This window comes from Acinonyx jubatus, chromosome B4 (genome assembly GCF_027475565.1).
Source record: "Acinonyx jubatus isolate Ajub_Pintada_27869175 chromosome B4, VMU_Ajub_asm_v1.0, whole genome shotgun sequence".
NCBI classification, from domain to species: Eukaryota; Metazoa; Chordata; class Mammalia; order Carnivora; family Felidae; genus Acinonyx; species Acinonyx jubatus.
The window spans coordinates 33722582-33739383 of NC_069387.1; the positions used below are offsets into that span (position 1 = coordinate 33722582).

At 48.1% G+C, this 16802-nt stretch overlaps 1 protein-coding gene across 24 annotated transcripts in view; it reads left to right on the top strand.

Moving 5' to 3' along the window:
• MICAL3 (microtubule associated monooxygenase, calponin and LIM domain containing 3) overlaps positions 1 to 16802 on the top strand; it is a 224448-nt gene that overhangs the window by 175121 nt on the left and 32525 nt on the right. For 15 of the 24 annotated variants that reach the window (XR_003425320.2, XR_003425321.2, XM_053225540.1 and 12 more), the window contains 6 exons: positions 6096 to 6346; positions 8219 to 8308; positions 10358 to 10495; positions 11633 to 11695; positions 15705 to 15818; positions 16591 to 16737. Coding sequence is in view for 22 of the 24 variants with exons in the window: in XM_053225540.1 (XP_053081515.1) it covers positions 6096 to 6346; positions 8219 to 8308; positions 10358 to 10495; positions 11633 to 11695; positions 15705 to 15818; positions 16591 to 16737 (803 nt within the window). In the remaining 2 variants the exon portion in view is untranslated. The other 9 variants (XM_053225545.1, XM_053225554.1, XM_053225541.1 and 6 more) reach the window with 8 other exon arrangements.

Sequence of the window (16802 nt, forward strand, 5' to 3'; positions counted from 1 at the left end):
GCAGACAGTGTATCATGTATTTTCTCCATCTTCCCTACAGCACCAAGCAGAGTTAGGTGCATTCTCAGCCCTCAGACCTTCCTTGAAGATGAGGAATGACTGTTTTAAGGAATTCACTGGTCCAATCCAGGAACTCACTTTTGACAAGTTTAAAGAACTCTTAACTTCATCGTCTGCTTGGGGGAGCATTGCAGTATCATAATTCAGAGCATGACATCGGAGTCAAACAGACCTGTACTTGAAGCCTTGTTCTACCACGTAGTAGTTATGGCCACATTTCTTGGCCTCTCTGTGCCTCGGTTTCCTCATCTGCAAAGAACACTGCACCTCATTGGTTTGTTATGAGGATGAAATCAAATAAAACAACTGACACAGTTCATGGTGCCCAGGGAGCACTAAATCATTGCCACCCCTACTGTCACCACCGTAGTGCATTGTAGCTCTAAGCACAATACAGGGTATCCCTCACGAGGAGGGGCAGGGCCAGTGATTCTTGTATTGGGTTCCTTAAACGGCTGGTTTAAGTGCCACAAGTTGGGTTTGGCTTGGCCCTAGGGCGGTGCTGATCAAACTTTGCTGGCATCAGAACCACCCAGAGGGCTTGTTAAGCCAAAGATTGCTGGGCTGTTTTTTATTCAGTCATTTGGGGTAGAACCCAAGATTTGCATTTCTAAAAAGTTCCCAGGTAATGCTGTGGTCTAAAGACCAAGGATGGCTGCTCTAAATTTCCCTGATAATAAGTGCCACCTGGGACATGTGGTAAAAACGTAATTCCTGGACCCTCCCCTGGAACAGCTGATTTAGTGGGCTTGGGGTGGAGACCAGGAATACCTGTTTGTTAACAAACCCCCTAGCTGAGTCTTAGCTGCTTTGTGGTTTAGTTTGCACAGAGACTATTGGCCCAGACCTAATTAGCTCCTTGATCCTTCCTTGGATTGGGGGAGGGGGAGGGGAAGCATCTTCTAAAGGAGACCCTGGAAATAGTACTTTTACTTTTCTCTGGAACAGAACAGGTGCCTGAAGACAAAAGAAAACTGGCTTTATGGTTTTAGTTTTGTTTTTCCCTGATTGCCTGTCTGGAAAACTTTGCCCCAGGCAATGAAGATGGCTTGTGCAGTACCCATCTGTTGAAGTCCTCAACTGTTTGCACATTGCTGGCTCTAAAGAACAAGTTAGCACTGGAGCAAACAGGTATCCTTTCCATCCAGATGGGACAACCAGGTTACAGAGGACTCCCCAAAAGTCGATGACAGGCCAGCCCAAAGGGGCTTTGCTCTCCATCAGAGTAACACAACAAGGAAAAGCCCCTCCTTCAAGACTCACCAACATAAGTGGAAATTCCTGACCGTTCCCTCTCTTCTCCCTTATCCCTTCTCCAGTGGAGGCAGTAATGTGAGCCATTGCTGAGCAGGATACTGCTTTTAGCATGGATTAAATGTTCATCATGTAATGATTGCTGGACAACATACATCTTCTCCAGCAGTCTGCTTAGCAGTATAATGTTTACACAGTTGTCAGAGAGGGTGGGATCTAGGAGTGGACTCTCTGATTATGAGTGGATTCATTTAAAAATGAAAGCCATGATTCCCTATTTTCCCTTAAACCATCTAAGAACTTCATGTGCTGTTTGACATAGCAGCCTGCTTCATTCACAATAGGACCTGCCCAGATTTCCAGTATCCACTTTCTGAAGTTAGACCCAGGCAGCCAGGAGACTGGTCATGATCTTGCTCCTGGGTTTGCCACCCTGACAGCTGCTAGTGGCTGAAGAATTCTTGGGTTCTTGGTGAACAATCCAAGAGGGCACGGTATGACAGGTGCGGACACCGGAGGGAATCCTGACCTCTCACACCAATGATCCAACCGTTTTAAGCTTCAGTGGCCTCATTTGTAAAAATGACGATATTAATATATCCTGGAGTCCTAGAGTTATTGTGTAACTGAGTGACCTAATTCATGTGAAGTGCCTTGTGCCACGTGGCACTTCACCAGGGCTCAGTAAGTATTCACCATCACTACTGTGATGATCACCGTTGGCCTTTCTCTGGCACAGCAGAACCTCTGTTCAGCTCATAGAAGTCTGGAGCAAATCTTGTTTTTTTAGAATCTAGTCCATGTGCCTGCTGGTCTTACTTCCTCCTATCAGGTCCCACCATAGCCTCAGTGAGAAGATGGCATCTGATAGGGAGTTCAGGTAAAGTGCTTTGAGATCATTGATCAGATATAAATTGCAGCAGGGAGGATTTTTGCAAGGTGTCATTGTAACTCAAAGGCTCTGCTCCTACTGATGGACTTCACCAAGGGGCATCAGAGGTATCATCTGACACCTGTAAATTTAGGTAGCAACCTACCCTGGCTTTCTCTGGTTGTGCATCCTTCCTTGCCTTTCTTGGCTGTGCTAGGCACTACAAGCACCACTTCAGTGAGCCAAGCAGACCTGTTCCTGCTCTCAGAGAGAGTGCAGTCCAGGGGAGGTGGACCTACATCAAACAATAGATTGTTACAAATGCTGATCTTGATGACTATATTTTTTTGTGGCCTTCATCTCCTAGGAGGCTATAAACTGAGAGGTCACGCTCTCTTCCCAAAAGGATAGAGAAATTGTTCCCTATGTTGTCTTTTGTTCTGGCATAGTGATCTTCCCACTTAAGATGTTTCTAGGCTGATGTCCAAGTAGGGGTGAGGGGGTCTGCCTCACTACAGATTCCTTCTCTGTACCCTTCCCCCAGCCTCTTCAAAGGCCAGACCCAGAAATTCAGGCACTGGGAACAGCCACAAAATGTAAAAATGAGTCTTGAAGTACTGAGTTTACGCTGTGAATCTTGCACGACATAAGGAGCCTGGTGAGATTCAGGGGACTGCTCCAAGCTCCCATGGATGTGATGGCTTGGAAAGGAATAGTTGGCAATGCTTGTCCACCCCTCTCCTTCACAGAGGGAGGGAGACTGGTTTGCCTGTCTCAGATTTCCAGAAACAACGTATCAAGGCCTTTCAGAAAGAGACTGAGAGCTAATAGCTTATGAAGAAAGGCAAGGGTTGACCTTTCCACCCTATCTTTTATGCTCCATGCCTCACTTGCTATTCTCCCGTGGTCTTTGAGCTGTCATAAAACTAGCCAGTATCACACTCATAGCTGTGAGTCCCATTGCCCTCATCATAGAGTATTAATTGCTCACATTATGCACAGTCCTGTGCCACTGCCCTCATGACGTGGCACAGTACAAGGAATGGGCCGTGCTGAAGGCACCTCTCCCAAACAGTGGCAGTGTAGTCCCACTGTGCCTGCCGACTGCTGGAGTTACCTTGTATGCCTGGCTGGGAAGGAAGGACAAGCTGGCCTGCCTTCTGCCCACCTGAAGTTTGAATAAATTTACATAAGATTTAAGATGAGCATAGGAGGCATTCTTATCCTTATTTCATGTTTGAAAGATGTTAAGTGATACACATTGTTGCTAAATAATAAGATAGTAAACAAATGAAAATAATACCTAAATAAATACTGAAAAACAGTCAAAATCCAGATGCCAAGTTTTCCATGGTCCAAATTCTTATGTTTACTCACCTTAAACTGCCTCCTCTCAACCTTTCATTCCACTACAGTTATTTCCTACCTTATTTTATCATGCCGTGTTCGCATCTTATCTCCCTTGAGAATAAGGATCTTTGTATTCTCTGCAATGTGGAGGAAGTGCATTGTAAGTAAAAGACGCTCAGTAAATTTTAGTGGGTGGGTGGATGGATGGATGAATGGATGAATAAATGAATCAAGTAGTATTCACCAAAATGAGCTGCTTACAGTAAGGAGCTGCCTCTTTTTATTTTTGTATCCATTGGTTGAGATTTAGTAAGTACTCAAGAATGTTCATTGAATGAATGAATGAATGAATATGTAAATGGGTAAACAAAGAAGTGAATAGCGAGAGTCCCAGAGTATAACACAAACATTATAAAAATCAGTAAAATCCCTAATCTTCACAACATTTCTACAAGGTAGATGTGAACATTGCCTCCTTACTGATGTGGAGACTGAGGCTCAGCATAAATAATCAGCTCATGGTCATGCAGCTGGTAAGCAGCAGAGCCAGTGTAACACTGAGAATCAGCCACCTGAGAAGTAGGCGGGCATACAGCCCCCAGGGCTGCCCTCAGACTGACCCAACTAAAGGCTGAGAGTTCCAAAACCACCCTCAAGTTCAATAATTTGTTAGACACACAGAACTCACTAAAATGTGTATACTCATGGTTGTGGTTAATTACAGGGAAGGATACTTACTGAAATCAGCCAAGTAAGGAAGTGCCAAGAACATACGGATGTGGAGCTTCCATTGTCCTCTCCCTACGGAGTCAGGACAGTGTTACTTTCTTGGTATTAACGTGTGACAAAACCCATACAGTATTACTCACCCAAGCCTTGGTGTTCAGAGGTTTTATTGGGGCTCCATTACCTAGGTATCAATTGACAGATTAACTGATTAGCAACATGTTGTGATTGATCTCAGTCTCCAGGCCAGCTAATACTTCATGACTCAATGCCCCCACCCTAAATTGTTGGTCTTTCTGATGTGGCCAGCCCTCACCCTAAATCACATTATTAGACTACTTACCATGACCTAAGGATCCTACGGAAATAAACACATTCCCATCAGGCAAGACCTTCCAAGGGCTTAGAGTTTACATCCCAGAAGCCAAGACAAAGGCCAGACCTCTCTTTGAGTTAGGTAAATTCTATACTGCACAGGTACTAATAATAGCACTGGTAGTGAGGTGTCATTGACCTTATCACACTGTATTCACTGATTCCCTCTCCACATTCACAGCCCCACTCTGGGTGGGGAGAGAGCACCCCCCCCCCCCCCACCATCACAGGAAGATGGGACTGGACATCCATCCCATGCCTGATGCTTCTCGGGTTTGAGGCTCTCTCATGCCAGAGGCTGGACCATGCTTGATTGGAAAAGCCAAATTTCCTCTAGCCCAGTCAATGACACATTTCTCACTGAGGGCAAAGCCTCTCCTAAAAAAGACTTTTTGGGAATTATCAGACCATGAAACAGGTCTGAGAAACTTCATTTGTATAATGATGTTTGGGGTTTTTTTCCTGCCTTACAGCTATATTGTAGGGCACTTTTATTTGTGTACCACCTATCGACTGCTTAACTCTGCAGGCAGGAAAGGCGGATAGAAATGCTCCCAGGTGGTGGCCTCGAGGGTGGAGATCCACGGTTTTGGCTTGCACAGGTCACGGCAAAGGTCTTCTCGCATGTAGTGCTGCTTCCTGTTTCAAGCTGAGCTAGGCCATGTGCCATAAAGGAAATGGTGGTAGAAAATGTGGCTGGTTGTCCAGGGTGATGACCCCAGTGATCGGGATATTTGTTTTCACCCTCTCCCCATAGTCCCTGTACTATAACCTTGTGGTGAACAGCGCCTTTGCTGCCGTGTTAACTGTGTATTCCCCATAGTATCCTGTTCTGGGCAGGGCACGTTGTGGGGATTAAAGAACACTGTGGAATTGAATGTGCTGCCTTCCCTCCAGCACACACTCCTTGATTGCCGGCCCGTCTGTGGCTAAGATTCAGGCCTCTTGGAGGCAGCTTTTCTTTCTCACCATGTTTCCCAGGAGAGCCTGCCAACCCACCTGAGTCAAGTAGAGTTGAGTTCCTCAAACCAGACAGATCACGATGAAAGGAGACTTTCTCTCCTTTCTTGATTCCCAGGGTCTTGAGTTCATATGAAAATGAGTCTGTGCCTCCTACTGTCTCTGAGGGCCTCTGAAACTGGACTCGGTGGAGTTGCAGTTCATTGAATAGAGCCCCCCCTCTGCCCCCGCCCAGGCTGAGCTGTTTGCTCATGTGGGTTTATGTAGGGCTTACTTGTACATGTGTATTTCCTCTGGCTGTCTACTCACTCTCTTTCCTTCCCTTTGTGGGTCTTACCTGGGCAGAAAAGCACACCACACCCCTCTGTGCATGTCCTCTCTCCTTTCCTGCCCAGCAGTTGCTTTGCTGGGACATTTTGCCTCTGGTTATGGCTTTTGAGCATCTCCTTCTCAGTTTTTGTCATTCCCTCACTTTGGTTGTATGGTTGTTTCCCCACAGCAGTTCTGAGTCCGAGATGGAGGAAGAGGAGGAGGAGGAAGAGGAGCCTCTGCCCACCTCCGACCTGGGCGGTGTTCCTTGGAAGGAGGCTGTGAGGATCCATGCCCTTCTGAAAGGAAAGAGTGAAGAGGAGCTGGAGGCCTCAAAGAGCTACGAGCCTGGGAATGAAGAGGAGGAAGAGGAAGAGTATGAGGAGGAGGAGGAGGAGGAAGAGGAAGAATATGAGGAGGAAGAGGAAGAGTCTAGTGAAGGTCAGAAAAAAATCTCTTCTTTTAACTCTGACTCTGTTCCATGCCTGAGTAAGGCTTCTGTGGCTGGAGTCACACCGATGTGCCGTCTACGGCACCAGGGGCGATCCCTCCTGCCTCTCTCTAGCCTTAGATTTGGGGGGCAGGGGAGGCCATTGGCAGTGGAAGTAATGTCCCTTGTGCACATTCTGAGTAGATATTGGAAGTGGAAGGCAAAGGGTCAACAGCATAAGTACTCCAACCAAATTAGGTCACTCATTCTCCTCTCCTCATTTTCTGTTGTTTTTTTTTTTTTCCTTTAGTTTCTGTTAAAGAAATTTATTTTAATAAAGAAAGGGAATTTAGCTTCCTAGAGGATTCCCTGACTCAGAGTCTGGGCTTTGGAGGCTGCAGAGCACTGAATCTCACTCTGCTCAGAGCTGCTGTCACTGAGGAGGGGCCAGGTGCCTACCAGACAGGGTTCAGTCGATGACAGGTAGTAACATGTTTGGACCAGTGTCCTGAGACGGAGCATCAGTTCCAGTATTAAGTCACTCTGGTTGGCTCTGAAATGTTCTCTTGCCTTGGACTTGAAATGTTTCAGTTCTGCCCCCATCTCTGGCTGTGTGTGTCCTTGAGTGATGATGAAGAATTTGGTGGGCATCCTTTTTTGTCTCTGTAAGAGAGAGGGTCATTCTTTCCCTGCCCTGTCTGCACAGAGGTCTGGAGGGTGGGGAGGAAGAAACTAGGGCAGGTAGAGACCTGAATCCCCCTGACGATGGTGCCATGTTAATTCACGGCCGTGCTCTCTCTCCAGGGGACATGGAATGGAAGAGAAGGACATGGGCCTTTAAAGCACCAATCCCTCCCAGCCGTTGTCAGAGGAGCACATTAGATTCTGGACAGCCCCGGGCCTCGTAGAGTTGGCACTAGATTGCTCTGCTGCTCCTCCTGGAATTCGATGTGCTTGGCTGCCCAGTCCTATTCCGCAGTCTGGCACAGGAAGGACCGCGTGCTGACCAGATGCAGAGCTCTTCCCAATTACATTACTGAGCTGGTCCTGAGAGCTGTGTAGCCCAAGACACTGCCGAGGCAGGGCAGACAAGAAGGAAGCACAGCCTCTCCCTGCCCCCAAGGTGCCCAGGGCCAGTGTGAACGCTCAGAGGCAGGGCTCTTCCTCAGACCACTAAGGGGCTTCTCTAGACCTAGTTCTCCTGCGCTCTTCCCTCCAAAGACAGAGGCTGGGGTGGGGCCCACAGAGGCAGCACTTGGTGCCCTGGCCCTTCCTCCTCCCCGTGATGAGAAGTAAGGTCTGTGTGAGCAGGAGGCCAGGCCAGAAAGCTGGCACCTTGGGTTCTTTTCTCCATAACTGCTGTGTGTGCAGAGCTGTGGTTGGCCCAGGGCTGCCTCTGGGTCCCTAGTAATCAGAGGTGGTGATTGTGCTCACAGCTTATCCAGGGGAAAGGTACTTTGTTTTTGTCATTATCTCCATCTGGCGATTCACACATTCAGTGGCTTGTAGCCCCACACACAGCTTAGGGTCAAAGCCTATGCCCTTTTCAGGAGACTTTATCCCTGCTTTCCCTCATGCAGACTTAATTTCCTGGATCTGGAACTAGTGTCAAGACCAAACCTGCAGGGAATGGGATTTAACTGCAGAAACACATACCGATAAATTCAGCCAAGCTCTGGGCCTTTGTTCCTAGCCCTTGGTGTGTGTGTATCTTTTGGTCAGTGGACTTCCATGGCTGTGTAGACAGTGACAGGATGTTATTGCCTTGCACCTGAAGATAACTCTTCTCTATTCTCTTTCCTCCCTTCCATTCTCTTTTCTCTTTATCCCCACGTGGGATTCTTGATGCTGTGTTTGTGGGTGTCTGGCTCCCCCTGCTGTAGAAGGGGAGTATTGCCCCTGGGACAGAGAACTCCTGCAAAGCCAGTGGCTCCAGCATCTGTCAAAAGAAGAAGATACGGGTACATGTAAAGGTACCCACTCTGCCCCTTGCCCACCTTCTACCCTGGCTCCCTAGCAGCCATCCAGAATTTGCCTTCAAGAGCAGGTCCCACATTAAAAGATCTGTGCTTTATAAAGCTGCGCGGACAGGCTTTGGCACATGCCTAGCTGGGCACCTGTCCCTGGGCCCAGCCTTTGGGAATGGTCATGTAGCAAATAACATATAAGACAAGCAGAGTCAAGGGGAAGTCTGAGAAGAAGACTCTAGAAGCAGTCTTAATGATGATGGCCCCATGTAGGCCCCTTGTATGCTTTGCTGCAAGTCCCCTCATCTAGCGAAGACTCGGCCTCTTGTAATGCTGAAAAATCATGTCACAGTCACAGCTATCAAAAGTGGGGGAGCCAGCACAGGTGTTTTCATCAGCACAGGTACCCAGAACCTTCCTCCATTGTGTCTTGTAACATTTCTCTGAGAAAGGAGGACATGCTGGCTGATAAGTCCCCAAGGCTACATTTATTAACAGGAAGCAGAACATTATCCAGGGAGAAGACTCACTCTCTTCTCTTTGTGGCTTAGAAGATAAAGAAAGGGTCTGCATTTTTGTCTTTGACTTCCCTTCCTTAGTCATGTGACATTCAAGCTATTGGGTGACTTTGCCGTGATTCAGCCCCATCCAACACCATAAAAGCCAACTGACCTTAGAAAAATGAATCCGTAGAGACCAGTAGTTATGACAAGAGAGTGCATGCGGGGCTACCACCCCACATTTAACACAGGATGGTGCCCACATCCACATTTGGTAATCTTACTAGTACTTTCTGTCCATATCACATTCCCCATTGCTTAAAAATTAAGAGGTTGTGTGATAGTGATGAAGCCAAAGCCAAACTGTCCAGTTAGTTGAGAGTGGGCTCCCATCAGGAATCCCAGACTCCTTCAGATCAGGTGGCACCTGCTCTTGCTACTGAAAAGCCATCTTCCCTCCCAAAATGTCCTCTCCCCCAAGTTGCTGGCTATCCCTTTATTTTAACCCAACTGTATGGCATGGTCCAAGCACTGGTTATAGGGAGCTTACAGGGCAGAGGCTGCATGTATATTCTTTGGGCTCTGACAGCAGGAATAATCTGAAGGGGCTACTGGTGATTTCTCATTTAGCTGAAAAGGCAGGTCTTGTGTCCAGAGGGGAGCAGTGGTGCACCAAATGGAGTTGTAAGAAAAAGGCTTTGACCTCAGAAAAAGCAGAGAGGTATTGTTTTATTCCTGCCCACGAACTCCCAAAGTCTTGGGAATTTACAAGATAGAGCTCTGCTTCCTCTCCTAGCCACTGCCTCCCCTGTCTCCATTTTCTCCCCATAGCTGTGTCCCTGCCGCAGACCTGCATGCAGCATGAGACCTATTATGGAAGGGGGATTTTTTTTCTCTCTCTCTAGCTGCAAAAGATAAACACTGAAGTACCAACAAAGTACATTTCTGTCCTGCGTGAGTTAGGTGGTTCATGACAGAATGACACTGTCCCATCCCATCTCTCACTTGTCACTTGGCTTAAATCTCAAAGGAGAAGCTGTCAACATGGCAGGTGACGGTAAGCACCATGCTGTGTATCCTCAGAAGGGGCAAGAGTGTTGCATCCTTCGGGATCTCACGCTGTGCTGGCTAACAGCAGAGTACTCGTGACCCAGAGGGGATGGCCCTCCAGAGGCCAGTTGTGACCTGCTCTTTTTTCTGACTTGGCATTTGGGTCCCTCAAATGCAGATGAGATGAAAAGAGCATCAGAAAGGAGAATTCTTTCTGTTTAGAGTCGGGATATATAGTTCACTTCGTTGAAATTAACAGTGTAAGTGAAGCTTGAAACAACAAAATCAAGCTGAATGAGTAGAAATCATGTCTGTGTGCGCACGCGTGTATATTCTCAATTTTTGCCTCTTTCTGATTCAAAGTGATCCTGGCAAATACAGTAACTTTTCTTTCTGTTTCCTGTGATGTTTCATCCCCTCCTTCCCTTCACTGTTTATCTTCTGCTTCCTTCCTCCACCATCTCTCCCTTCCTCATCTCCTCCACCTCTGACTCTGGTACACTAGTCGGGAGCCAGAGGCTACAGCAGATCATAAATCCAGCCGACCCCTTGGAGATCCAGGCTGATGTGCACTGGACACATATTCGAGAGAAAGAGGAGGAGGAGCGAATGGTACCAACCTCTGAGTCCTCCACTTCTAGAGGTAACTGTTTCAAGATCCAAGGGCCCGATATGCCCCTCAGAGCAGCTCTGTCCCTGCTTCCCCTCTCATTGCTACAGAGGACCCTTCTGGTAGGGCCAAAGCCATCAGTTTAATCAAAATGTAAAAGCCAACAAACCATTTTGTTGTCCTGGTATTGTTAATCATGACCACTGCCCTTAACTTTTATTTGAGGATATGTAAAGTTCTCTATGGGTTAAGAGGTTATGGGATCTTTCTCCATGGACGCAAAATAGTAAAATGAACTTGACCTTGGGAAAACCAAGAATTTGCTTTCTTTCCCCATTTTGCTAGACAGGGTTACTCTGTCCACTTGGTAAAATGTTCTGATGCCTTCCTCCTGTGGTGTGTCTGAGTGTGAATGTACATTGGCAGGACTGGGTGGGGCAGTATATTTTGAACTGAAATGAAGTTTTAAGAGATTTATGTCAAGGAGGCCTTTAAAAATAGCTAGCGTAATATTCAGCTCTAGGTTTTAGGTGAGCTGGCCTGTGCTCCACAGGAGGGTGAAGATGATTACAAGCAATAAAAGGAAAAAATGGAGACAGCTGAGGGATGCAGCGGCTGCCGTGTCACTCTCCACACCTTTGACCTCAGCAGACCTATCGTCCAAATATGGATCCTTGCTGTCATGAACCTCTGTCTCTCACTCGTTTTCACGTTTCCATTCAGGCCTGTTGGGGCCACACACCCTGCAGGACTCTGCCTTCAGGAAACTTAGCCCTTAACGAGGACATTTGATCCTCCCTGGCCCCAAATCTTCACCTCTAGGCAAGACCACCTTCTGTTAACTACTTTTGCAGCAGTATAACCATTCAACGGGAGTGAGGAGACTGGCCCTACTGACCCGGGACGTCTGGCTGGCCTACAGCATGGGGCAGCTCTGCAGCCTCGAGCCACTGTTGACCCTCCCTGTTTTCTCTCTTCTTTTCTCATCCCGAGCGTCCGTCATACAGGCTTACGGCGGGACTCTGACCCCTCATCGCTGCCGGACAAGCCTCTGGCTTAGAACATCTGTCAGGTTCCCTTCTGTTTGGGGCTTTAGGATGACCTCGACTCTCCTCACTGGGAACCCGCATTCCTGTGTAACTTTGTATCTATCGTCTGTTTTAAATTCAGTGCCTGACCTTCCCTCCATTCGCCGCGCAGCAGTGCAGGCCTGGCTGGAGACAGTCTCCGGAGGTAGTCTGGTGATGTTTGTTCTCTCCCCACTCACCATAACCACTCTCTCTCGGCAGCTCTGCTGGTACCTTAACACTAGAATTCTGGTTCTGCTGCTAGTGCATGCCACAGTCGGGGCGGGGGGGCACATGCATGCCTCACTCAGGCGGCCCATTCTTGCATGGACCAGACACGCACCCCACGCCTTTCAGGGAAGATCCGGAGGAGAGCAATAGCATAGACAGGACATAAACTTGTTTTTTACTAATAAAGGTTGAGTAAAGGCCAAAGCTAAAGGAACATCTTTAGCAGTGATTTCTAAAGTCTGTAGAGATTAAATTGTGTAGCAATTGAGTGTGAAAGTAGAAGAATCGGTGAATAGCCCACAAACCCACCAAAGTACAGAGAAGGAGACATTCAGTACTAGGGGACTTGTGGAAGACTCCTCAGTGAAGAGTGGAGAACATAGGATTGTTCTGCTAACAGTAGAGGGACAGGCTGGGTATAACTCGATGTAGCATCCGCTGGGTCTTTGTACTGATGTACGGGGTTTCTGTAAGTACTTAGGCCAAGAGATAGCTGAGAAACCTTGGTTGTCCTTCCTAAACTTTTCTGGACAGGTATTCCTCAGCATGGGTGATGGCAGTTCTTGACAAGGGGCAGGCAGTTCTTTGCATTGTAGGACATTAAAAAAAAATTTTTTTTTTAATGTTTATTTATCTCTGAGAGAGAGAGAGACAGAGACAGAGACAGAGTGCAAGCAGAGGAGGGGAAGAGAGAGAGGAAAACAGAATCCAAAGCAGGCTCCAGGGTCTGAGCTATCAGCACAGTGCCCGACACGGGGCTCAAACTTACAAACCGTGAGATGACCTGAACCAAAGTCGAACGTTTAATCGACTGAGCCACCCAGACGCCCCTCTATTGAGGACATTTAACTTTCTTGGCCTCTGCCCTCAAAATGTCATCAGCCATACAGCCTCTACTCCCACCCTGGCCATCAAGGCAACAACCAAAACTGCCCTACACAATATCAGTACCACTTAAAGAAGGGAAGCATTACCCCCTGATTGAAAACTATGGTCCTTGTGGTTGCTTCTGGGATGCATAGGATTGGAGCTCATGAATCTTTACCACCAGCCTCTTACCAGCCCGTTCCATTGACCTGACACGCAGCAGGAGAAAAGGACACAGGCACACAAGTCAGGAGGTATCTTCACAGAACCATAGGGAGAGCTGAGCCTGAGGCCAGACCTTAGCTCTGTGAACAGAAGCTGCTGGCCATCTCTCCTCATGTTAGCACGTCTCCCAGGATGGTTGGACAAGGCTGAGGTGTCAAGACTTCCCAGCTGGCAGCTGAAATAAACCAAAAGCTAAGTATGTCTGTGATTCCCAGCTTCCATAGTGCGTGGCAGCTTCTAGCACTCTGCACTCCATCTTAACCTGGATTTAATCTCCCAATTCCATCCCTCAAGCTGCGTTTCTCCAGCCTCTGCTGCTGCTGCATTGATATTTCTCACTTGTTTGTTTTTTAATGTATGTGACAATTGTTCCTTTCAAGGTACTCCCAAGGACTGTAGACTTGTTACCCTTCTGACTCTACAACAGACATTTCTTAGCAGCAACTCCAAGTCAGAGAACCACATGAGGGCCAAGGGACCAGGGCTGGGGCCAGGCTGACCTGGGGCAGTGTGACTTGAACAGTGTGGTCTCCTTTGTGCCCGCGTCCAGCGCACTGTCCAACAGAAGTACAGATTGCCATCTTGATGCTTAGCCACTCATACATCTGTTTGAGCATATGTGTTGGGCACAGTGGGCCCAGATGGGATGAGCCCAGGTTCTGTTTCCACCGGGTTGACGTGACTCCCAGAGGAGAAAGATTCTGGGGGAAGAGAGGTAACTGTCCAGCCTCTTCAGAAATGGTGTCATGAAACCATGAATTTGTTATCCAGATAGGAAGCTCAGGTTAGAGAAGGCACAGAGACTTTTGTTTGTTCCTAAGAAATCTCACTTCCTGGTGTTTGATGAACTACAACAGCAAAGTTATCGTGCAAAGGTTTTAAATGTTTGGAAATAATTGAGTAGTTTTACCCCTAATATTTTCCCCAACAAATGCCACCATCACAGGAAAGCATCTTGGCATTACCAGCTCCATGGGCTGCTCTGGTATCTCAAAAGAAGGACTGTGACATTAACTATTTGCCAGCCTAGAACTTATTCTGGAATTCTTTCATCTTTCCCCATAGTCCATTCTAAACCTATGTTGTATGGTTCTCCAAAATTAGATGCAAATCATCACCTTATTTTTATAAACTGAGTATACAAAAGGGTGGGAAGCTAATTATACAGCTTAAGGAATTATCTTTTAATGTTCATTTACTTTAAGAGAGAGAGAGAGAGAGACCACGTGTACATGCAAGCAGGGGAGGGCAGAAAGAGAGGGAGAGAGAATGCCAAGCAGGGTCCACACTGCCAGCATAGAGCCCAACACAGGGCTCAATCCCACAAACTGAGTTCATGACCTGAGCCAAAACCAGGAGTCAGACGCTTAACCAAATGAGCCACCCAGGCACCCCAGTAATTATTTTTTTTTAACAAAAACTCCTGTGACTAGGTCAAGAAAGCACACATCCCCAGCATCTTCAGAGTGCCCCTTCCCTATCTTCCCCACCCGGCCTCCAAAGGTAGTCACTTGATTTTCCTGGATTTTTGTCATATTCAGACTTTGGTATCCATGCTCGACATTTCTGCCACACTCACTCTGCACATCCTTAAGGTGCCAGCGATGCAGATTCATGAGACTGGACGGTGACGAGAGCACTGACTTGAGAGGGCCCAGCCATTACACGGCCTCTCACTGTGGTACAGCCTTTTAAAAAATCTGAGCTGTGCCACAGCCAGTGAGTGCCTCTGCTGCCTGCCCATCCTTGGGCTTTGATCCTCTGGCCCTTGTATATACGAACCTAAGCGTAACCCCTTTTCCTGAAGTGGATGGAACCTTTAGGAGTGATGTGAGAGTGGCTGTGCTTAGGAGCCTAGAAGAAACCCTCAGGACACCTGAAAGATGGGTCCTGTCGGTCTCGGGTAACACTGGGGCCTCACAGCATCCTATAAAGTAGCACACCTTGCTTTCCTAATTGCTTTGTCTTACTCCAAACTATTGTGAGTTCTAAGTGTGCAGAGGTTGGGAACAGGTCTGAGTGTGTGTGTGTGTGTGTGTGTGTGTGCGCGTTTAGGGGCTGTTTCCTCCTGAGGAAAGAGAAGTCGATGAGTGCTTTGCCTTGTCCTGCAGCACTGAAGGGCTGGTGTTGCATCTAGACAGTGAACTTTACATATCCCCTCATCCTCTCCTTCAAGCCTTAAAAAAAAACATTTCTCTAAATTATCCCAAGCAAAGATATCACCTCTACCCGTTGAAAGGGGAGGTGGGTGCCCTCAGGGGTCCATCCTGTTGGTCCCTCATCCATCAGTGACTTCGCCTACACACAGTACTGCAGCTGCTAGATGGAGCAATATGACCATGAGTAAATCCCGTAACTCTCTGGCCTCGGCTTTGCCACAGGCCCTCTGAGTGATTACTGTGAGGAGTAAATGGCACGTGGCCTGTGAAGCGGTCCAGGGCGTGCTGGCAGAAGAGTCATCATTGCTGCTGGGCCTGCAGAGGCAGCGTTTCCCCTCTGCCCTCCTCACACCGAGGCACTTAACAGCAGTCTCGGGGGAAGAGGAGGTGACCAGAGGAAGCTGCCCTTCCTTTTCCACTGGGCCCTGCTGGCGTCGAGCAGTGCTGGTCCCGGGTGTTCAGGAAGGGCCCCAGGCCCTCACCAGCACCCACACTGTGTGTAGCTCCTCCAAGGCTGACCAACTTCCACCTTGGGGTCCAAATCCAGACACTTCACAGTCCATCTCCCCGCCTCTCCTCATGGTCTTCACACTGCAGCCCTGGGAAGACCACCACCAGCTTCCACCTGCACAGGCAGTCTCTGTCTGTCTGCCTGTCCTTTTCTTCCTTCCTTTGAACGTTTCTGCTTTACAGTCCCATTTGATGAGAATGACCTGGAGGAAGATGTGGACTCGGAGCCGGCAGAGATAGAAGGGGAGGCAGCGGAGAATGGGGACACAGGGGACACTGGTGCTGAGCTGGATGATGGTACGGGGGACCCCAGAGCCTCCCCTCTCCACTGTGCTGATCACTCTCTTCCCCACTGTGCGATTGGAACTTGGGAAAGATAATATACATTAAAGCAAAAGCAAGGCACTCTAAAGAGGTGGCCATTAGGTCTCCTGGTTGTGTTCCTTGGTCTGCTGCTAACTTGAATGTGTGTCATTCCCCCTGTCAGCCACCGTGCAGCATAGCCTGCATTCATTAAGTTGTGGTTGAGAAACTGAGCAGATTGGGTGCTTTATAAAAGGGCCTTTATTCAGTGGGCCTCTGAAAGGTAGCTACAAAAGAGATGGTATTTTAAGAATTATAGGCTGGTTGGTTGGGGAAAGGGTGGCAGGGACTAGCCTGGGAGAAATGACGAGTCCAGGCAAGACTGTAAGGGAGCATAGACCTCGCCGTGGTGTTGGGGGAAACAGACCAGTGGTGAGTCCGTGAAGTAAGGCCTGCCCTTCATAGGCACACCCACTATGTTTCTTTCTGTTGTGATCTATCAGGTACCGTCTTGTGTATTTGAAAAGGAAATGGAGCACTGTAGGCTTTGATGAGAGCGCTATGTTGCAGAGAATAAAGGCTCTGAGTCTCAGAAGCTCAGTAGGGACCAGTAGGCAGGGCCTAGCTGGGACACAGAACCAGGTCCAGACATCAAGCAGTGGTGCTGTAGTTGATGAACTGATTCAGCTACTTTCTGGGGCCAGCTGGAGACTGGTAAAGAAGCAGGGCCTCACTCAAGTGCTGCTCTGTCCCTTCCCTTTGCCAGATCAGCACTGGTCTGATGATATCCCATCAGATGCCGAAACAGAGCTTCGCATGCAGCACCAGGCAGCAGTGGAGGCGGAGCTGGAGCTGAGGGTATCGGAAAATGAGGAAGAGCAACCTGCCACCACACCAGGGCACCAAGAGAGAGGTAAGCCTGTTGTCTCAGCAGAAACTGCTTCCAGAATTCCTGTGGAGAGCCTGCAAGGACAGGGG